This window comes from Colletes latitarsis, chromosome 9 (genome assembly GCF_051014445.1).
Source record: "Colletes latitarsis isolate SP2378_abdomen chromosome 9, iyColLati1, whole genome shotgun sequence".
Classification (NCBI taxonomy): Eukaryota; Metazoa; Arthropoda; class Insecta; order Hymenoptera; family Colletidae; genus Colletes; species Colletes latitarsis.
The window spans coordinates 22,606,664-22,629,845 of NC_135142.1; the positions used below are offsets into that span (position 1 = coordinate 22,606,664).

General features: G+C 42.6%; 1 protein-coding gene across 6 annotated transcripts in view; it reads left to right on the plus strand.

The window, feature by feature from the left end:
* The window catches only part of Mamo (zinc finger protein 628-like), a 93,473-nt gene that overhangs the window by 37,884 nt on the left and 32,407 nt on the right, over positions 1–23,182 (plus strand). For 3 of the 6 annotated variants that reach the window (XM_076773607.1, XM_076773608.1, XM_076773610.1), the window contains exons 2-3: positions 2,615–3,647; positions 5,291–5,383. In XM_076773607.1, the coding sequence (XP_076629722.1) occupies positions 2,640–3,647; positions 5,291–5,383 (1,101 nt within the window). In that variant the 5' untranslated portion in view covers positions 2,615–2,639. Of the gene's footprint in view, positions 1–1,496; positions 1,551–1,619; positions 3,648–5,290; positions 5,384–8,508; positions 10,234–23,182 lie in introns of those variants that run through there. The other 3 variants (XM_076773611.1, XM_076773606.1, XM_076773609.1) reach the window with 3 other exon arrangements.

The following is a 23,182-nucleotide window of genomic DNA, read 5'->3' on the forward strand; positions in this document are numbered from 1 at the left end:
AAACCGTAGTGAAGCGAGACTAAGTATAATAAATTCTTTGATTGCGTCACAAAGTTATCCCCATCAGTGCTTGGAGCTGCTCGAGCGAGCCTCGTCGTTATCTCCAACACGCGATCGAGGGTGTCTCAGGTTACTAATGAGTTACCAACGATCAAGTATTGACTGTATCTGACTCGTTTTCGCTGTTTCTCAATCGTTCCTACTATTCTCGTTCTTGATCCCAACGTATACACACGCGAGCGGGTCTCGCGTCGAGGGGAGATAAGAAACGATAGAGTTTCGTTGTTCGCCCTTTCATTGTGTCACCGTTCCGGTCACAATCCAACGACACAATGAAAGGATTTACTGTACCTTGAGCAGACGTGACAATAGACTTATCGTGAGTACGTTGGTACGTCGCTATCGATTTATGGAAGTACACTCTCGCACAAATTAGTACAAATTAATAATTAAATTCCAAAAATGAAAGCATATTAGCAAATTTAAAACCCCAGGTTTCAGTTTTAGAGTAATTCTAGTCGTACTAAATATCAAGGTTAGTCGTAGAAAGCATACAGTTAATTTTATATTGCATCAATCATTTTTGTAATAATTATAAAAGAAATGTAGCGATAACAAAGTTTCTCGTATAATTGAAAGGAGTTACTGGAACTTGAAATATCGAAGATTCCACTGTTTCGCGATTTTCTTATCGAGAGGACTTCCAGATGATTCCCCAGCCTCGAAAACCATAATGCAACAACCCTGATGGTCGCGACACGTGCGTGCGCGCGCCATTCACGCATCGGATGCGGCAATAAATACGAGTAAAGATAAGCGACGATATCGTCAGCCGACTATTATCGGTCGTGCATCTTCTGTACGCGTGTTCTGTGGCCCGGAATTAAACGATGACCGCCGCGGCCGAGGCTTAAGAAACTCGCGATGCACCGCGTCGAATAAATCGCGAGTCTCGGGCGAGCGCCGCCGCGCCGCTTCGCGCTTCCGCGGACGCTGATTTATGGCGGAGGAAATTGTGATAGCGCCGGCCAAGGGTCCGAACGTACGGTTTTCCACCGCCGGACAAGGAATTCCAATTTAGACATCCGCAGTTCCGTGTTCTTTTTCGCGCTGTTCGCGTTCATGCGGGAGACAACCCACGCTGGAAAACGCTGCGCGGCGGTAATTTATGCGCGCGGGTGCACGCCGACGAGCCTATACGCGATTAGGCGCGTCGTTGCGTAATGGCACCGGGATTACTCTGGGCCGACACGGGAGGACAGGGTTGGGAAAATTTGTATTTGAATAATAAATCATGGGGACGATACATGGAAATGAAATTTTAATTACAAATCAGAAATAGTCGATTTTGTCCATTAGTCTGTGGCGGTTTGCTCTTGTAGGAAGAGATTCAGGGCATTTAATTGGTCGAGCACTTGTGAGAGAAGTACGGGTTGAGCGTAGCCCTCTGCTGGCGAGCGCGAGAAATATCGCCACAAAGAAGAAGTGAACGAATATTCGGGAATTTATTGTAAAGAAAGCAGCGTAGCAATTATTTTGAAATTTTGAGAGTATTTTATCTCACTACTGGAACATGTATAACAATTTTTTATCAGTTAAAAGAGTCATAAACGTAGGAGTTATAAGGGATTACGTTGAGTCCGTTGTATTTATCTCAAATGAAAACAGCATGGAATTTTCATTACACTAAAAAATGCAAAATTTAAGAAATCACGACGTATTTTGAGCCATAAATAACATAATATAATAAATGCCTGGCTTAAATAAATATTTAAATAAAAGATTCACTGTAATAATGCTCAACTCCGACCGAAAGTAATGATGGATGCTCACGATGACTACGATATTTTTTATCGCCGTTTTGACGAGGGAATTCCATGATGCGTCGCATTCAGATTTTGATGTAACTTCTCGGGTAGCTGGGGAATCGAACAATATTAGATTTATGTTCGACCGCCATGCGTAGACACGCGATTTCTCACGCTAATGCGTTAAGGCATTAAACCAAAAGGTACTACAGAATTCTCACGTTTGAAAATATACAGTTAAATCGTTGCTTCCTTTTTTTTTTGCGAAATTACTTCTGTTATTACGGAACGAAAGGTGTGTATAGTAAGTACATACCTTCGAGAAAACTTCGTTTTGCAGGAAAGCTTTGAAATCACTATTTAAATTTGATGAAAATTACAAAGCAAATTATTATGATATAATATAATAATAATACTGAAACCTTTAAAACTTCTGTCGCTGCAGTATCTAAAATACAGATACTCTGTACTAAACTCTTCGACGCTGGTCGACTCAATGACCATAACATTGGGTACATATACCGTCAGAACCTTCGCCGTTCGCCTAATTCGCTTCTCCTCCGATGTTCCTATTAACAAGCGCCTCCAACCTCTCTCCGACGTGTATCGGATGAATCAAAAAAATTAAAACTCACGGGCGTCGCACCGATCCCGAGAACCTCAACGGCGAAGCAGTGAGCAGTCTCGGCAACAAGAGTGGCGTAAAAAAAAAAAACCTACACGACGATGAAAAAAAAAAACACACATTTGACACGAATGACAAGAGCGAAGAATAACGCGAACCGGTACAAATGTTTCTTCTGCAGCAGGGTTGCGGGGTGCAGTTCAGACATGGGAAGTGAGCATTACTGCCTGAGGTGGAACAATCATCAGAGCAACTTGCTGGGTGTGTTCAGTCAACTGCTGGAGTCGGAGTCGCTGGTGGACGTGACATTGGCGTGCACGGAGGGACCTTCGATACGTGCCCACAAGGTAGTCCTCTCCGCGTGCTCCAGCTACTTCCAGGCCCTGTTCCTCGACCACCCGAATCGCCACCCCATAGTCATCCTAAAGGACGTACGTTTCGCCGAGCTACGTACACTCGTCGACTTCATGTACAAAGGCGAGGTAAACGTCGAGTACTGCCAGCTATCGGCCCTCCTCAAGACTGCGGAGAGCCTTAAGGTGAAGGGTCTAGCGGACATGACGAACATCAACGCGGCGGTAGCGTCGAGGGACGAACAGCAACAGCCACCGCAACAACAACAGCAGCAGCAGCAGCAGCAACAACAACAGCAACCGCAGCAGCAGCAGCAGCAACAACAGCAACAACAACAACAACAACAACAACAACACACGAGCGCATCCGAGGGTATACAGCGCGAAACGTCGCGAGAGCATCACCGAGAACGCGAAAGCATAAAGGAAGCGAGCAATAAAGAGAGAGACAGGGAAGGAAATACATCCGGTGGCACGGGGGTGCCATCGGGAGGGGTGAAAGAATGCGAGCAACCCCAACAAATCGTAGTCCAACCACCCACCAGCGAGTCCACCGAGGCGGTAGACATGACGGACTGTCCGCCATCGCCCACCGGACCCGGTAGCCCTTGTCCAGGACCCTTGGCCCTCGATCGACCCAGGAGGGACTCCGAAGATGCTGCGAGCCTAGAGGAAACGAGGGGTTCCCTCAGTCCGATCTCGGTGCACAGCGGACCGTCGGATATGAGTTTGAGTAACAATACCGGCGGTACGCCCGGTGTGTTACCTTTGAACTTACCGCAGAGCCGGCTTCCGTCCCCGCACAGTACAGAACCTCTAGCGGGTCCGTCGGGGTTACCTCCTGTCCAGCAAGTTCCACTTGTGAGTACTCTTTCTTCTTTTATAACGCTTCTGGTACCATAGATGACTCGATGGCTAGGGAACTAAACTACCTTCTTAGTCACGCTACGTACAGTAATTCACGAAAGTATTCGAACGCTTCCAATTTACATCGTTGACAAATTGAATGCACTCGTTAGGTTTAAGTTTTCAAAGTAAGATTGAAAGTAAGGTCACGTAGGTGTCTCGAAAATGTATACGTAAAATTACAAACACATCTGACAACACATAGGGGAGTTCCCCTTGTAACGGGCAGTTAAGGTATTTTTTAAATCATTGACAAAAATATAATATTTTATGCCTCCTATACTGTTTTATTTCTAATTTAACAATATTAGAAATCAATATAAAGCAACAAAACAAATATTATTACGATAGTTATTTCCCGAATTTTTTGTTCTCTTTCTTCTTGGTCAATAATTTATTTACTTTCACATCTTCTTGCTCTTGTTTCAGTTTCTCGTTTCCTTGACGCTTAAATTTTAACGAGGCTGTAAAAATAAGTTTTGCGACAAATTGTGCATATCCTAGTTTCCAATTATCCAAAAAAGAGTATCGTTTTCGTAGACAATTGGAGGGGTTTGATCTGGCAGTCAACGTGTTAAAAATATCGTTACTGTCCGGTACTAGGCGCCGTCCGGTTTTAGGGGAATCCCCCCTGCAGAATTTACAGGGGATTTAGTGTAAACATACCGTTTTCGGATGTCGTAAAAGTATTCCAACGTACGAATAAATCTTGACTTGTTTGGCTTTTACTATTACTATGTCACGAAAAACACGAATTCTTTTTTGCAATAAGTGTTTACTTCTTTGTTTACACGTTCACTGATAGAAAAATACGAAAGTCCTAGAGTTAAATAGTCAACACACAAAGCTATAGAGAACGAGCGTGCAATATATCACGAGTTAAGGAGAATGGTTCCCGTCTCCGCCTGGCCACTGTGCAGTGAAAAGTCTGATTAATAGTCTGACCGTTCCTGTCACTTCAGGCCTCTTATCACGAATTCCTAACCAAAATTATAGCTTCGGTGACCAGAATCATTTCACCGAAGAACACAATGCTCTCTAGAAAGCGTTCAGTTTTAATTGCACGTATCGTTATCATCCTGGGATATTTATAGTATTTTTGGTTGAATGGACAGACTACAGAGAGTTCGAATTACAAAACAATTCTCGCGTCTCTACGTTCCTTTGTAATGATTTAATTTTTCTCCAGGCGTGGACCAAACATTTTTTTCATTGAGGGTGTGCTGAACACTCGATGTAGAATCGATTATCAGTTCTTGCAAGTATTCTCTGATCACTTAACCAATATAAAACCTACTAAAAGAGTCAAGATGCTCAGTATTCGCACATTCAGCCAGCTGTATTAAAATCCCTCAACGTTCGTCACCGCGCCGCAAAAGGAACGAAGTTTTGTTTCCTTGAAATCGGGAATGTTGCTCTAGAGACAAATGTTTACTTTGACTGGAATTATTTAGGAGGCTAATCGCATTTGAAGTTTCGGTAGAACGTTCGCGCTAATGACTCCTGTGCGTCGATCTGCGAGGAAAGTTCATACTTTCCCGATACCATCGACGGCTATCCAATTATTACTTTGACGTGTGCCCGATGTTCGTTTGCAGTCGTTAAAAAAAGAGATGGACTGGGAAAGGTCGACCGAGGATCGGAGCGCGAGCAGCGAAATATCCACGGACTACAGACTCCCGCCAGATCCGGTGAGTGTCTCTCTTTCCACCACTATACATTCCAATTTATTGACTACTTTTTATTCTCGTACTTTCTCTTTACTCTGCATTTATATATCGATTACGGTTATCGCCAGTATGCCCCCGCACTCGACTCATCTGCAATCGCATATACACGCCGGCATTACCGCGGATTGCGGATGAGCTGATGCGGCTCTTGCAAAACAAGCGCCTGCAAAACTCGTTGGATATTCGATGCATCTTGTTGTACTGAGGTTACGACAAATCGTTCGTTTGCGCGCTACTCGTTTACCGAACGACGGGCCGCCGTGACAAAAGTCGGGTTTCGATACCTCGGAGGAACATAACACGATCCATTTTATCTATCTATCTATTATATATATATAAATATATACATATATATATCTATTATCTATATATCTGTCTATTTTGCTTGTCTATCTATCTGCGCTTATGGATAGACAGGCATGCGTTATATTTCGAGTTCACTTTGCATGTGGGACTATTGCATGCGTGCCCAAGTGCTTTGCTGTTTGCTGCTCTCCCCGCTAATTTGAAAGTGATCGTGTCATTAACAAATAAATCGCTGTCCTCGCCGTGAGTTGAGTGTGATCGGAGGTTCGACGACAGAGAGAAACACGTTCCCCTTGAAGCAATGGGATTTTCGACTTGCCGTGTGATTCGAGGAACGTTTCGTCACGGTTGACGATTCCTGGCGAACAAAAAGCTCGCGGGCGAACCGTTCACGAACTCGTGCTCGTGAGAGTGCGTAACCCTTGACACCGCGGTTCTCAGTCCGTGTTTTAAAGTCTTCGCGAGTGGACGTCGACGTTCCGCGCGCGTAACGACGCGATAGGACCGAGACCGAACGTAAATTCGATACCTAGCCGCTTGTTTCTAGCTTCAGCGTAAAAAGAGATCTTCGTCGAGACGCGCTGCGCCCGGAGATCGATCGTGCATGCCGTCTACTATTGACGAACGTATTATCTCTTCTTTTCCGAACTAATTCACTTCTCCATGCTCGGTGCATACATCCTGTCATCTGTCTGTCTCTGTCTCTCTCTTTCTTTTGCTCCCACTTTCCGTACCCCGTTCAAAATCTTTCGCGCGACTCTCCAGCCTCGCTCTGTCTATCTCTCTTTCTCTCTTTCTCTCGATCCTCGACCTCCAACGCTAGATCGTTCGCGCGAGTCTGTCCAAACGATCCCTTATTCACTCGTCTAAAACGCTCCTCGGCGACCGTTAATCCCCGACGTACTCCTCCTCCATGATTTCTGGTCGCATCCTGGTGCTTCGAGGGGCTGCGGTGAACCGCGCGGAAAATGCGTGATCCGTGACGACGCCTCCAAGTTTTTTCTCTTCCCTGGCCGTTCGAGCGATCGATTGGAAAAACCGGCGAATAACAGAAATCCCGTTGATCCCATCCTGCCAGCCTGTCTTGCTAGCTCACTGTCAAGAAGTTGACCTTCGTTTTTGGCCATGGTTGTTTTTTACTACATTTTTATATATATATATATAAATACGTAAATATGTATATATACATGTGCGTGTGTATACATGCGTATACATGCTCGCACAATATGTGTATATATATATATTGTTATATACATGACTGGTATAATATACATCACATACATACATATATATATTTATATATATACTCATTATTGACATACATATATATATATACATATATGTATCGTTATACGTACTGCAGATTATATTGACATTCATTATTACCATTTGTTACTTTTGTAATATTTGTATTTCGATTTTGTCGTTTTTTTCTTTGGTTGATTGCAATGCCTTTTGCTATCGGCGAATCAATTTTTGCACCGCGGCGATCTCGGCCGCAGTCGATTATACGTATATATACAAAAAAGAAAAAAAAGAAAAAGAAAAATAGAAAAAAAATTTTTTAAAAATCAACGGGAGGAGGGACGAGGGACGAGGGTGCGGGTGGGTTGTTGTTCGTTGTTCTTGAGCGAGGCTGTGGGGGTTGCCGTGGGCCCGTACATGTGTCACTCGTTAATCCAGACCGATACATATATACGTACATATATAGACACGTATAAAGAGCCTCGTACGTGTGTATATATACGGTGACACACACACTCAGACAATTTCCTTGTCATACATGTTTACCTGGGGGTGCGCGTCGTGCCAAACAAAAATGAGCGTCAACTTCTTGTGCTACCGTCTTACATGCCGTCGAGAGGAATATCACTTTCTCGTCAGGCCAGGGACTTCTTCTTCCACCAAAAATAAAAATAAAAATAATAAAACAAAAAAAAAACACAAAAATGGAGAGGAGCTCATGAATCAGAGGAAGAAAGAAAGAGAGAACCTCGTGTACATGCGTTAACATCCGGTCATACCGAAACGACGCGCTTCTTACGAAAGTAGTGGTCTCGAGACGACGAGCCTTTGCCTGTTCTTTCTTTGTTAATAATTTTTTTTTTAATATTTTTTTTTTTACTTATTTATTTCGTTAATCGACGAGTCATACAGTGGCGCCTAGAAAGAGAGAAAACCAGTAGCCAGATACGAGTGCGAGAACAAAGCGAGGCAACGGAAACAGAGAGAACGCAGAAAAGAAATAGGAGACGCTTTTTTCCGAGCAAGCAGCGCGGTTACGCGCGTCGATTGAAGCCCGGCGCGTCGCGGGCTCGTGCATACGTACGCGTGTACAAACAACGATATACGCGTGCCTGTGTACGCTTGTGAGTCGAGTAGTGTCGAAACGAGCGATTTCTCGCGGCGAAGTGGCGAGACGTGTCGCGGCATACGCGGTATCGTAAGACACGGAGAAAACGAGTATGCGAACGAAATATCTCCTTTCTGCTTGAAACGATCACTTCAAAAGTAAACGCACCAAAGAATAAAAAAACAAAAAAAAGAAAGAAACAAAACAAAAAGGACAAAAGAAAAAATAATAGATAGAAAGGTAGATAGATAGATAAATAGATAGATAGATAGATAGATGGTAGAACAGAGAAAAGTGAGCAAGTGTGGGAGAGAGAGAGAGAGAGAGAATGGGAGAATGAAAGTGAGAGCGAGAAACGTTATTGTGGGTTGTAAGGACGAGCTAAAGGGAAGACAAGAAGTTGATGTTCTTGTTTGTTTGGTTGCAGGAGTTGATGGGTGTGGATGAGCGGGTGTTTGCGTGCATGTACTGCGGTGCCTCGTTCCTCCACCAGAGCAAGCTGGCGCGGCACATCCTCTCGCACAGCCTCGAGTCGCTCAAGTACCGTGAGCAGGCGGCCCACCTGCAGCTGCAGGCTCAGCTGGGCCTCGAACCCGGTATGCACCTGCCGCCGGAGGCCCACTACCCCACAGCAGGTACGATCGAGCCGATGGACCTCGAGCTCGCGGCCCACTCGGACCCGACCTCGGGCGTCGTCCTCTGCAAGTTCTGCGGCAAGTCATTCCCGGACGTCGGCTCCCTGATAGCCCACCTACCGGCCCACACAGGCGACAGACCCTTCAAGTGCGAGTTCTGTGGCAAGGCGTTCAAGTTGCGCCACCACATGAAGGACCATTGTCGGGTGCACACCGGGGAACGTCCGTTCCGGTGTACGTTGTGCGGCAAGACCTTCTCGAGGTCGACGATACTGAAGGCCCACGAAAAGACACATTACCCGAAGTATGTGCGCAAGTTCCTGTCCCCGAGCCCCGTGGATCCCTCCGAGGAAGAGGCCCCGCCGCCGCCACCGCCGCATCATTGAGTTCGCCTTGGTCCGCGCAAGAAGAACCGCCACGTTCAACGCCGCCGGAGGAACAACCGCCGAACAATACACCTCCTTCGACGTTTCTGTTCCCCCGCGTCCGCTAGACGCGGCCCCGTCGACGCCGTCGCCGTTGCTGACCCATCGATCGTCGCGACGATGGATTCTCCGGAGAGGCGGATGATCGACCGCACGGAGCCCCGTCGGGGAATCGACGTCGCCATCGCGACACCTAGAACGCTGTCGGACGACGGGAACGGGAACGGGAACGGGAACACGGACACGAGCCGTTCTAGTAGTGCCTCATTCTCGTTCGCTCGTTGTTTCTCGCATTTCTTTAATCTTTTCCCGCCACGGTCTCTCCTTCTCATCATCTCACGCGTCCTTCTCTCGACGGAACGGAGCCACTACGGCCTCCTGCTCATCGTGAACGACCGACGTCGCTTTCGCGGGACGCTCGATCGTTCCTCAACCCTCGATCTCTCCCTTTCGTCGTTCCTCGTCACTCCTGTCGTTCTTTCGTTCGTCTCCACGAAGGGTGTATACCTCGCGTCAATCGATCCCACTGAGCGACGAGGCAAAAAGCCGGCGGTGTTTCTAGTTAGTCCTGTGATTTTGGTTAGGATGGTTGGTAAACGCGTGTTCAGAGGGAGGGACACGTTAAAACGAGCTCCCTCGGTTAATCAGTGCTTTAAGACGAAACGTTTAGCTTATATATACATATATATATTATATATACATGTATATATATATATCGATAAATTATTGAAGGTATATATATATATAAATATATATATGTGTGCGAGCGAGTGTGCGTGCGAGTGCGTGAAAGAGAGAAAGCATGAGTGATAGAAAGGTGCGAGAGTGAACAAAGGGGACAAAAAGAACAAGAGAAAGAAGATATGAATTACGGAAGCGGATGATAGAAGATCGGGATTTTTATCGAGAAGAATTAACGAGACGATTACGAGAGGGCGAATGGGAAAATTTGAGCCGCCACGGTTGGTGCTTTTAAGAGATTTTGATAAAATGCTGTGAATATTATATTGATTACGATTAACTATAAACTATTGTAATAATGTAACAACGTTGTACGATGTACGATGTGACTATTGTTGATACGATTGAGAATATTTTATACAGTTGACAAGGGGAAGGGTTGGGGGGTTCGCGCGCCGATTATCGCGATACGAGTGAAAGAAAATTGACCGTACGCAACGGATCGGGGAGGGGGTTGGTTTTTCTGGACTGACTGAACGGGAGGCACGGGGAGTGTGGGTGGGTAGAGATACGTCCACTCTCGGTAACGTTCGATTCGGTGCGTTCGTGGACGTGCTTCGAAGACACGCGTAGCGCTGAGGAAAGTTATGCGCGGCGCGGGGCTGCTAATTAAGTTGTTACGAGTGCGCCGGCATCGACAGCTTCTCGAGCTGCGGTTTTCTTCATCGTGCATTTCGTTACCGGTTCTCTTCATCTTCGTTTGGTTTTGCGGTTTGCTCCGCGAGTCGAATCGTGGACGTGCGTGCTCGCCCGGTACGTAGACCATTGTCAACGTCAGAACTCGTTTCTACCCGCCACGCTCGGGACAGGTTACCCTTTCACGGAACCTCGAGTCAATTAGTCGTATTGTTTCCAAGCCCTCCTGTGGGAGGAATAAATTACCGATCTCGGTAAATTCGTTTACATGTATCGGAATTGGGCTCGACCTTTTCGAAAATTTCTTTATTCCTCGTTTCATCTTCGCGAAACTATTATCAACGAATCAACGAGTCTCGCCCGATTAAAACGAGTCCAAACACGACGTAGTTCGAATTATTTTTAATTATACGTGTTCTGCGCACGTCGTTCGCGCACCATAGCTCGACGCTAGCTAGTTAGGCCGAACGTGGTCGTGTTTGTACTCGTTTTAGTCGGGAAATTCTCGTCGATTCGTCTGTAACAGTTTCACGAGGATACGATGAAAATATAAAAGTGTTAACTTTCGTTCGAAATTTGACAAAACCAGCGGCGTAGATGACCTCGGGTTTCGTCTACGCTGGGTAAAATTGTTTGGTACTGTGTTTGCTGTAACTGAGACCATCGAATATCGTTCGAGCACGTTTTCCGGTTGAAATATCGTCGGAAGATCTTTCGCGACAGTCTAGGGGGACAGCTTTTACCCAATTCCTATCACGCAGTCGACGCAAACACGGTATCGAGAGCGCGTGTCGAGCACGCTGAAACGCGTTATAGGCAGCCAAGCCGGCGCATATATTTAACGGCGGTTCGTAAGACCGACCAAGACAGTGCAATAACTAAACCGAGACGCAGTTCAACTCTCTTCTAGCCGAATTTTATATTTAACGACTCCTCCATTAAGGTCGAGGGAGCACGGTCCTCTGTAACAGCTCTTTGCTCCCCGAGGATTGTCCTATTCTATAATTTATTTATTTCTGTCGTGTACAACCGTTTTGCGTGACAAAGCTAGCCAGTAGAGACAGAAGGGTCGATCGAGTTTCATAAATCGTTCACCTGCTCCTGCTTACGTTTCGCGTGAAGAGGGCGAACGTGTTTTGTTCGCGAGGTCTGCGAAACTTGTAATAGGCGGTACCTAGGTTTCGAGGTTGATTATAGGACAGAGTCGTGCGCGGCTGGAGAACAGTTCCTTGTTCGACGTCCTCGGGACAGGGTGTCGACGCGTTTTATTTTCCAAACTGCTTCTATCCGGTTCGAACGCGCATTGGCAAACGAAATATCGACCTTCTTCTAAGCGTTTCGCGAGGCCAAGAAACAGGAGACCGAACGTGACGTTTGCCACGCTCGTACACGCGCACGCTTATTCTGGGAACAGGAGAGTGCAACGTAATCCTGTAAACAGGATATTCCTTGTATTCGTCTGCAGACTCCTTCCGTCGAAGATTCAACGAGGTATGAGAAGCAAAACTATCTAACTATGTAGAACTTTGGAATTTGTTTCGACGTTGCTTGTCCTTGACCTTAGAGTACTAGCATCCATCAACGTAGTCATCAACACCTTTTGTTGAACTGTTCGATCGTTAGTTACACTCGAACTTTTAAATTATCATTCAAAGTTACATTCGATAATTTTGGAAGTTTTACGTACAGAATGACGTGTAATATTTCTTACATATTTTTCGAAGCACGCGTGAACTCGCATGAATATCGTTACGATACAGAAGGTGTTACTAATGTGTTTACGTTTCTTGCAGATACTATTAGAAATTACCATATCAGAACTCTGAAAAATTATCATTACTTTGAATACTTGCAGAAATTTAAAGAAATAGAAATCGAGAGTGTCAGACGAGTTTGAAGATCCTGATTGCAATCAATATCGTACTATTATATGATTCTTTTACTTTTAGATCTTTCTTTATTTAAAAAATATTTTTATTAAGAATGATTATCCTGCAACGAGAGCGTCGACTTCGTTTCCTATCGAGTCTGCAATGTCTTTCTAATTTGAGAGAAAATTTTTAATCGCGGAAATAATTTGTTTACATCGCGTAAGTGTCGTCCGCGTCACGGAACGGATGTGTTAAGAGTGTAGTAGACTCACCTAGAAGGCGGCATTGCACTTCGGTCGGTTGCAATGCGCGATGACCTCGCGTTTCTCATAAGCGTTTAAGTGATACGAGAACCAGTATTCGAACTACATAATTCCTTTTTTTTCCTATTAGTGCTGATAAGACGATTAGCGTGTACGCATTGAAACATATAATATATACGATCATCTGGGGAAATTAACGATTCAGAATATCGACGCGGTATATAATTTCTGACCGTTTTCCTCGCGACGGAAACGCGTCAGAAGGGAAACGCTCGTGCAAATGTGACAAGTAAAGTCCATATCCGACAGTGTTTAACAGTTTATCTAACGTGTTTAAATTTAATTGCCCGTTACAATGTGGCAATGCTATCGAAAGGAAGCCTTTTACGTAAAATTGTTTACATTTTATCGGACCAATTATCGTTTTCAAGAGCCACGATGCCTCGTGGCAACGAAAAACAAATATTAACTTTTACTATTTCAAGCAAACCAAATTGTTAATTATCTTGCAATTTTTTAAATAATTTTCGGGTCAAGTGTTTCGTCGTTCTTGTCTAATTCGATCAAATTGCGTTCGAGCAATAAAAGTTTTACATTAATTTGACGAGAACACTTTCACCAGATTTACACAAAACGTTTTCTTATTTGCATTTTCTAAGTTGACCATCCAAGTTCAGACACTTATAGTTTACATCGTGTGTTAACTAATTTGTGGGCGTATAAATATGTTTATAAAATAATTTTTTTCTTCAAAGAAATCATGGAAGTGTTCGAATTAAATATCATTTCAACTAGCGTATTCGTTTTGCAAATTTTGCAAAAATGTATGCTTCGTTTCGAATCGGTTAAAATTTTTGCATTTCTAGCAACAAAATGGACATTTAGAATACCCACTTTACTAGGAATTTTGTTTGCTGAAATGGTTAAGTTCAAAGTGATATGGATAATAACTTCTTTTTGATAAGGCTAATAACCAACCACAGCTCTTATTTCACAATTTTCTGCGTATTTTAATAAATTATAAGCGACCTCGTTCACATATTTCACGTTTAAGGATATCCTTTCGCCCGGACGAGTACAGCGATGTCTCGCTTCTTGCATCGATTCGCGTTAGGGATACTTGCAACAGATTCCTCGACTATCGCCACTGTTTACGTTCCTTCGACTCGGCTCGAGTGGCCGACAGTAATTAAAATACGCATTTTAATCAGGAAGAAGGGAATCAAGTACTGTGAAAGACCTCGATAATACTTAAACGAATAGACAGAGAATAGTAGAATAAAATTCAGTTAAAAACTACGTTAACGATACATAAAAACTCGAGTCTGGCCCGCGAGTCCATAGTTCGTCGATCCGTGCTATAGAATCTCGTGAAATTCGTTACGATAGAACCTCGATTGTTGCAGTGCATTGACAAGTGGTCGTTTAAAAATGAATAAATGCGAGAGGAAGTAACCGATGACAATGGGGGCTACTTACAGGACTCGTTTTCGTGCATTAATCGAGGCAATACAGTCGATCACGTAGGAAAACGGTTATACGGAGGGCGAAGGGCACGAAATGGTCGTTTGGATCGACGTTCGGAACTCGATGGCGATCGTAGCTACGCGTCGGGCAGGACAAGCTTTCTTTTTTCTTTTCGTTGTTCCCGCACGAGCCGAGCGCATTGTATATTTAGTCGCTGGTTGCTTCCCGCCTCCTTCACGGGAGAGACCCTCGCGTAGCGGAGTCGCTCGAAATCGATCGATCTCTGAAATATTCATCGTGTTCCGTGCAGAGGCCCGTGACTGCACCGAAGGAATCGGCCACGGGACTCCCGCCCCTATCGATTAATCGATAGTCGAGCCCATCGCGCACGATTTCGGCCTCGTTCGCGACAAAACGTGAATATTAATCCGCTGCCGGCGCCTTCGCGAGGTCAAACGCGAACGCGTCCTGCTTTCTGTACGCTCCTTCTCTCGAATCCTTCCCTTCGAGTATTCCTCGATTCGTTCCCCGATCCGTTTTCTTCCATTTCGGAATTTACCAGCCAGTCGATCCCGGAAGGGATTAGCGAACTTCGGGCTCGTGCCAGCTTTCTTCGTTTCCACTTTTACGATCGCTTTGGCGGAAGACTAGGTACGCCGCTGTCGCGTTCCGTTTTTTTCCTCGGTTTTAATCGAGCTATGGAGCATCGACCCTTTCGTTCCGAGAGTTGCTCGATGATTTACATTGCGTGGAAATTGTGTCGCGTCGGGCAATAATCGCATGATTTGATTAACATCGCGTTCGAGCGATCCGTGCCTCGAATGGATTTCGTTCGAAGAAGTTGCGATCGCGTTGAATCTCTCAATTGCAACCTAGAGGAATCGATTTCGTTTTTTGATTTGAAAAATACTGCTCGAAATCGAATTAACTTAAAAAAGAAACGATTACACACCATTTTAGAGTTCCAAGTGAATAAGAAGTTAATAAATAAATTGATTACAGAACAATTTCCATTTTCTCTGAGCAAAAGTTGGTGATAAATTTACAATTAGGAAACTTGTCGGCACACGACTCGTTCAACACTAATTTCTCCCAACTTGTACAGTAAAATATTTAACATATACTCATGAATTCCACCTGTTCAAAACGCGAGCACGAAAGGTTTTGCAAACAATCGATACCTATCCATTGCAGACGCATAATTACTTAGAATCCAAGTAGAAGATAATTGCTATTGTCGCGTCCAATTTTTTAGAGGGTTATTTTTTCGGTAGGCTATTATTTCATTCCACACCGAAGTTTCCATGGAAAAGTTTGTACCCCGTTCCAGCCCACGATTCCAACTTCTGATCGTTTTAACAATCCAGGTAGCACACTCGAACGCACTGAGTGTCTGAAAACGAATCGAACTCGATCGATTCGACGCGAAACTTTCTACCGATTAATAATAAATGTCCATTAACCGTCGTCGATGATTCTAGGAAAGATGGTGGAACAGGAAACGCACCGACGCGTTGAAGGATGCGTCGATATTTCGGAAACTGCCTTTGCTTATGCCAAGTACTTAATTCGAGACGACAGAGTCATTAGTTGCTCGTTTCTCTCGCGAGACTACTAATTTATTTTCAGTTACGTATTAATCATTCGTTCGTTAGCGTATTTTCGCAGTTGCGTGCCTTCTTGCGACCTTTGCTCGACCAGAATCGTTCTCTTCGTTGTTTTGCTAAATTTTTTAGCAAATTTGAAATTTTGAGTCGAATGCTATGGGAAATTTTAGGAGTTACAGATAAAAAGTAAGGATATGGTAGAACCTTCATTATCCGAACTAAGAGGAAGATTGACGTCAAGAAATTTATTTTATTTGCGATTCAAATCATCCGAGCCCCTATTTTTTAATTCTATTATGTTTCATATACCACAATTAAAAGTGTCGTATACGATAACTTAAAAATTCCAAAATTGTGATACAAGGTAGAATTAGAATTTTGTTGGCCCGGATTTGGAAATACTCCAGACTAAAAGTTCAACTGATTTATTGCTGAATATAATACTTTTATATGCACAATATATTATAATAAAGTTAGAAGGTTTTCATAGCTTGAAAAGCACGTAATATTCAAATAAATTTTAACACCGATAATAAAACATTTTTTCGAATGTTCTCTAAGTAGCACACTAGGTACTTAAAGAATTAATACGATCGTAAATTGCTCCTTGAGCGTCTCGTAACTTACCTCCAATATTCCATAGTGTTAAAAATGGCTCTTTTTCGGTGCACTACGAACGACGCGTGGTCATCAACTTTTGATGATATTTCCAAGCGCGATTCATTCTTGATACTCGAATCTCCACTTAAATTTATCACACTATTGCCAGTACGCGCGCTTCGATATCGCACATTTGGTCCAAAAACACGCCATAAATTTTGTATTAGCCATAATCGCGTTATTTCCTCGTTGCAATTCATATAATATGCAATATCTCGCGGATACACCTTGTCGTTCGACGTATTTACAATACTGTTACTTCAAACGCACTAAGTATTTGGACAGCGAAAATTACTGTCTTACACGGCACGTAGCCACTAGACAACATAACGAGAGTTAATAATCATTCGTGGCACGCTATTGATATTCTCTATCTGGGAAAACCTCGTGCGAGCGCGGACAGAACTTTCCAGTAGACCTAATAGATCACCCTACACAATAATTAGCCCCACGCGTGCCCGCTTTGATGTCATTATGTCTGTAAACGCATGCACTGCAAGTTTGATACCAAATTACGATCGGAATTAACTTCGAGCTTAACAGAAGAATCTCTCAATGAATAATGCAATACAATCCTCCATTATACGAACAAATAGGGAGACACGTATTCGATTAGGGAAATTTTCTGATTATAGGATATTTGCTCTCGCGTCGTCGATCACGCAAACGAACGATCGTCTTGAAACGTAGGAACAAAAATTTAATTCATACGCGTAAATGAATTTTATTTGTATTTATAATTTTTTTTTAATGGTCACAAATTTTATAGTTTCACGTACACCTAAACGTTAAAATTTAAAAGCCCTAGGTGGTATCGTAGATTAAAAATTTTGCATAATAATAATTTGGATAATGACGGTTGAACTATACTATGTATCGATAGGAAATATGTATCCTTTTTATTTGGCAATTAGAACAGTAATTCGTAGCACGAAATCGTGTTACACTTGTAAAAGTAGCAACAAAAATTGTTTTATATTAAAAGGACAAGCTCCGTTTGGATCCCAGAGCGTTCAAAAATTAGAATGGATAGATCATTTTCTGCTCGGACGATCGAGGTTCTATCGTAGACTTTCACCGACACGATGGGAAGCAGGCAGATTTCTCGAATCAAGCTCGCAGAGTTTAATGATCTAGAGACATCTTCTTTTTTGTTTTTTAGACGTTAGACAAGATCGAAGGAGTGAAATCTTCTTTGATACATTCGAACAACTTCTGGCTCTCTCCAAAAATACAACTATAAATTCTATCAATAATAACATAAATACGTATTATTTTAATTTTACCTATTTTCTTCCTTCGTATGTTACGTCTTCATATGTTAATATTTTTCTGTAAATCTGTGTGTTTGTCATTTCCTTATATGGCCTACCATCTTATCCGTTCGAAATGAAATTTTATTTTTAAATTCTTCACGTTTCGACGATAAAAATAATTTACTTAATTCGCAAAAATATTATCTATAAAACAAGTTAGAAAACTGTAAAGAAATTCATTAGCAAATAATACTTATTGCACCCTGTGTATCGATATAATTTATAGCTATAGCAGTCAGTTTTCGTAGAATGTTATTTTGAAATTGAGTTGTTCGAACGTATTAGAGAACGTTTCGCTTCCCGGATTGATGAGCATCGCAGGATTTGTTCGATTTTGGGAAACGCGAAAGAAATCGGTCGGGGCAGTCGCGAATCAGGCGACTGCTAGGAATCCTCATCCGGTCAGCTGGCGATTGGCGAGGAAAAATCGCAGTTAACGAGGAACGCAGCGTTACGAGCGTAACCTTGCAATCGTAAAGGTCTAAAAATATAATGGACGCACGGAAAACTGCATAATGCATCGACCCAACTGCACTGCGTTATCGCGCTCGCGAGCATGCATGCATGCATGTATGCATACGGCGTGCACGTCACGACAGATAAATCGTAAATTGGACAGTGACGCTCAATTTTGCGTACGAACGACCGGGGATCGATTTACGATCTCGTCGGGAAACGATCGACGATCGAAGGTACACGCGCGCTCGGCGCGAATTTTCGATCGGTGGATCCTTTGATCCGCCGTGGATCGACGTTGCCAATTTGAAAGGATCTGCCGCGTCTATCGGAGAGTTGGAAAGAATGACCATGGATCGAATTCAGATCTAGCGATCCGGAATGTTTCGAAAAAGACTGTTTCGCTGTTGAGCCAGAATCTCGAATCGCGTAGATCAACCATTAGTGGATTTGCTATCGCGTAAAAGCTATTTAGGGGAAATTGTTCAATTTATTTCGTGACGTTTCATACGCGAGATATAATTGTTTACGATTAAATTAATTTTGGACTGCCTTTTCGCAGGATCGATTGCACCAATTTTGCAGCTATTTTCATCTTTTTTTTTCATCAATTCTAGTAAAATTCATTAAATGTTCTGTTCGATTTTTCCCCCCCAGTAGAGTTAGTAAATTTTCCAAAAATTGAACTCGCAAGAATCATTACGTTCGTTCCATTATTTTCTGACTCTTTGTTTCATGAACTTTCTGTATCGTATAAAAAAAACAAATTCCAAATCTAACATTGAAAAGTTTTAATTGAAATTATACCGTCTTCTCAGGCTTCTATTAACATGACCAACTTTCCACGGAACGATTGCTAAATTAATTCGCGCGTTAAAAGTTCGAAAGCCCGGTATCCCTGTACAAGGTGTAATTAAAGGTTTAAACGTAAAACATTAACGAAATTTATTAGGTTATTAACGAAAATTATTAGGAACAAAGCTTGTTGAATCGTGTATCGTTTTTGTTTAAAGTTTCAAATCATTGATCGAAAACGTTAAGCAGAAACGATAGATATAAAAATTGACTGTTGCTTGTGGAATGAATAAATCATTAGTATTCGATTAAAATCGCAAACGTTCTAAAATGAGAGAAATTTAGAGTAGAAGTACTGTTTGAAAAAGGAATAATGAGTAATTGTTCTTTTATAATTTTAATAGTATTCCGTTTCTTAATTTTCAAGTCAATGCTTCCGTTCATGACTATAAATGCTGTAGAATGATTGATATCGCGAACGTTCAGGAAGTCAATTTCGAACGTATACAAAATTCATTCACAAAACGTGTAGAAAACCAATACATAAACAGTGACCTGCAGCTTATGTAATCGTACGAAGACCTATTGACTTACAAATTAAACAGCTGAATATATCTGAAACCATTACCTTCGGAGTATGTTTATTAAGATATCGTTTCTTTCAATGAATTCCATCAAACCCCAAGTTTACGTCCGCGATTTATTTACATTCTGTATAACAGGTTGTATCCTCGTGTGATTTTCGATACGACTGCAATTTTCGAAATCGTTTCAAGTAAACACTTTTTAAATACTTGTATCCATCGGCTACAAATTCTGCTTAAAATTCCCCGACCCTTAATTAATAGTGAAATCATTCTCTTAATTTATTAATTTATAAGTTTCTCGATTAAATTGATAAGTGACAAATTGAACGACGTGTCGTAGATACGTCACCCTTGTTTTAAAACGTCGGACATATTAAATGTCCCTCGAACGAGTCCTCGAATCGTTTCCAGCAGTACGCGTTGGCAAAAAAGAAAAGAAAACGTCCAAACACCCAGTGCATTCGAAACTGGTAGCAAACTCTGTCTCGAGTATTATTTAAAACGACGAACCGTGCTCACGCGGTCGGGCACTATCTCGTTAATTGCAATTCTTCGAAAACGCCCAGGCGTTTCCGGTTTTCCGGAAGGACCGACCACTTAATTCATCACGGTATGGCGAATTTACACGTGTTACTGATTCCCCAACGACTTGGCGAATCACCGTCAATTAGCAATGTTTCCTGGCAGAGGTGGTGCTCCGGTGCTCGCAACTTTGACGAGCATCGGGGGGTGGTTGTTCGACGAGAAAAGAGCGACAGAGCGTGGTTGTCACGCGTACGAAAGAGAAAGAGGAAAACTAATCTCTTCTATATCGAAGACCCGTTAATTGCAACGCGAGAAGAAAGCTGTTTTAGCCGCCCTCGCGACGCGAACCGCTGTTTTTCACCGATTTTGAACGTTCTCCCCCCGTTGTCGTCGTCCTGTTTACATCCACGCACAGTGTTTCCCTTGGCGCGCACAAACACACCGACGCGATCGCAATTACGCCGCGAAACGCGGAACAACGATCGCCCAGTAAAGTGCAATCGACAAGAGAATTAATGAACGTCGTGCACCACTGACGTAGAGTACAATCAATTAGCAAAGTTCCAATTAGCGTAGGTTTTAGATCATCCGACGGCCGCTGGCGCGTGCAGAATCGACGTGTCGCGACCGTCAAGATAAAGTTCGACGTTCTCGCGAGCCACGATTTTCCATCGTTCCGTTCCCGCCTCTCGATCGTTCGACTTTTCTCGCGTCGAGAGGTCGATCCCTTTCGTTTGCCGTGTCGCGAGTCGACCGTGCTGTTCCGTTCGGATCCGTGGCATGATTTTCATCCGCTTACGCTGGAGAAGTCCAGAATCCTGGTCGAAAGAGACTCGAGGCTCTCGCGTCTGACGCAGAACGATCGTAAACTGGGTCGCGGCTCTTCCGTTGTTGCAAATGGAAGAGATTTTTGGCAACAATATACGGATTCTTTCGTTTTCTGTAGAATAGCGGATTTAAAATGTCAAGGGGCAAAGATTAAAAAGATTTTTTTTAATTGGTTTGTTTGGGTGTATGGGGAATCACTGATATTTGAAATGCAGATTTATTACAATAGGCGAATATGTAACTGATGAGAGTTATTAGAAGCAGATTTTAATCTCTTGCAATGAATCTACATTCCAATTTGCAGTTGGTGCTCTGTAGATCCAACTGTATCCTGTTGGAATTGTTGTTAGGATTATCAGAACAACAATTTACATTCTCAAATAAAATTCCCTTTGTAGTAACAAGTTAAGTGCAATATTTAATTTTAATAATTATACTTGTTACTTGATTCCTGTAACATTTAGAATCAGTCAGTTTAGGATAAAAATTTCAACATTTTAAATAGAAATCTTTGTAGCTTTTCGGGGAATGGGATATCCCTGATAATCTTCTGCTTCTGCAGCACATTTTCGTATTTCTCTGTCCATTTGTCTCAGAGAAACTCAATCGAGTTAAAATTGGATGATAGTAGTGGCTAAGACATATTTTGTAGCAATCTCTTTCTTTTTCTTGGGAATAATCCCGGCAAAATTTGGTCGTATGCTTTGGATCTTCATTTCTATCAAATCGTGGTAAAAGATTGTGACCTTTAAATTAAATTTTTTTCTGGGCGAATGAAAATCATTTTTCATCCCACTGATCGGAACAGAACAGGAAGGTTAAGCTGAAGTTTCTCGTTTAGTATACTTCGAAATTAAAAATATCTAAAGTTGTCACCGCAATAATAGATTTGCTTTGTTAAAAAGTCTACGAAATTATATATGAAACGAGGACAGATTATTTGGTTTATAATTGTAAATAATTCACGTAGATTTATGAGATGTTAGTAGCGTTTAAAATTTTAACGAAGTTTGTTATCGTATAATTTTTCGCATTTTCCACAGCTATATTTCTACAAAATTTCTTAAAAATCTCGTTTTTTAAACGATTTAAAATTTTATTCCCCTCAAACGAGGGCTACTCCGTTTCCCCAAAATTAATTTTTATTCCTCTTGACCTTAGAAACGTCCCAAATTAACGTGCATACGTCTCGTCCCCGGCCCTTCTTCCGTTTATCAAAGAACGTTTCCGTTCACAAATGAAAACCCATTCGATTTTCGATCTCATCCTCGTCATCGTCGTCCATCGTGAGAACTGCACGTGCCTCGAACACTATTGTACGCCGGTTTCTGTACATAGAACGCTATACGTAGACGTGATAAGTATTTCCAGTAGGTACTTAGGTCCTTTTAATCTTTAGTTCGTAATCGTTCGCCAAAAATACTGAGAAAAAAGAAGGAACTTAATCGGTGTAATTACGTTACGAGAAGATGTTGCGTCTCGTGGAACGTTTGTGAATTGCTCTTTCGAGTCGAGAGGAAGGCCGACGTTGAAACCGGAAACGTTCTTCGAGATGCAAGGCTCGACACCGACGGGTAAAAAGCTTCGATTCGGCTCCTGAAGGTCTTGGAATCGCGTCTTCTTGAAGGTCCTAGGCTCTTAGTTCGACGTAGCACTCGAGTTTCTGTTCTGAAGTTCCTAAAGACTCGTTCTAACTTAAGTGTACATAATATGTAAACGATAAATTGTACTTATTAGTGTGGTAAATGTTAACGTCCTATCGTGTGTAGATACCGCGTAAGTAATTGTTCGAGAATATATCCGAAATCCGACGCGAGGAGCCTGAAACGTTGCTGAATTATTTATAAAAATGCGTTTCGTTCTCTTTTTGTTTTTTTTTGTTTTTTTTTTTTTTTTATTTTACTTTAACTGCGCCTCTCGTGCAACCCTCGAAACTGTGCTAAACCATTTAAAAAATCTCAAGTTTGGACGAAGTCTGCTTGAAATATAATTGGTGTTCGAATATTAATCGCACTTTGAGCACGACGATCGATGGATTTTTTAAAACTCGGACGAAAATTCCGTGGCTATTTATAAAAATGGGGAGCCATGATTTTGATATTTTCGGGGCGATACAATGGGACTTGGATCGTGTATGATCGAAACAAAATTAAGCGACAGCTCGAGGCCACAGACGCTAGCGTGGATCACGCCAAGCACGAAACGTGCTTTGACGCTATAACAGTTGGTTTCTGTTTCAAAGAGAATGAATGGCCGCATCGGTGTGGCCAGAGCAGCCTCCTGGTGGCC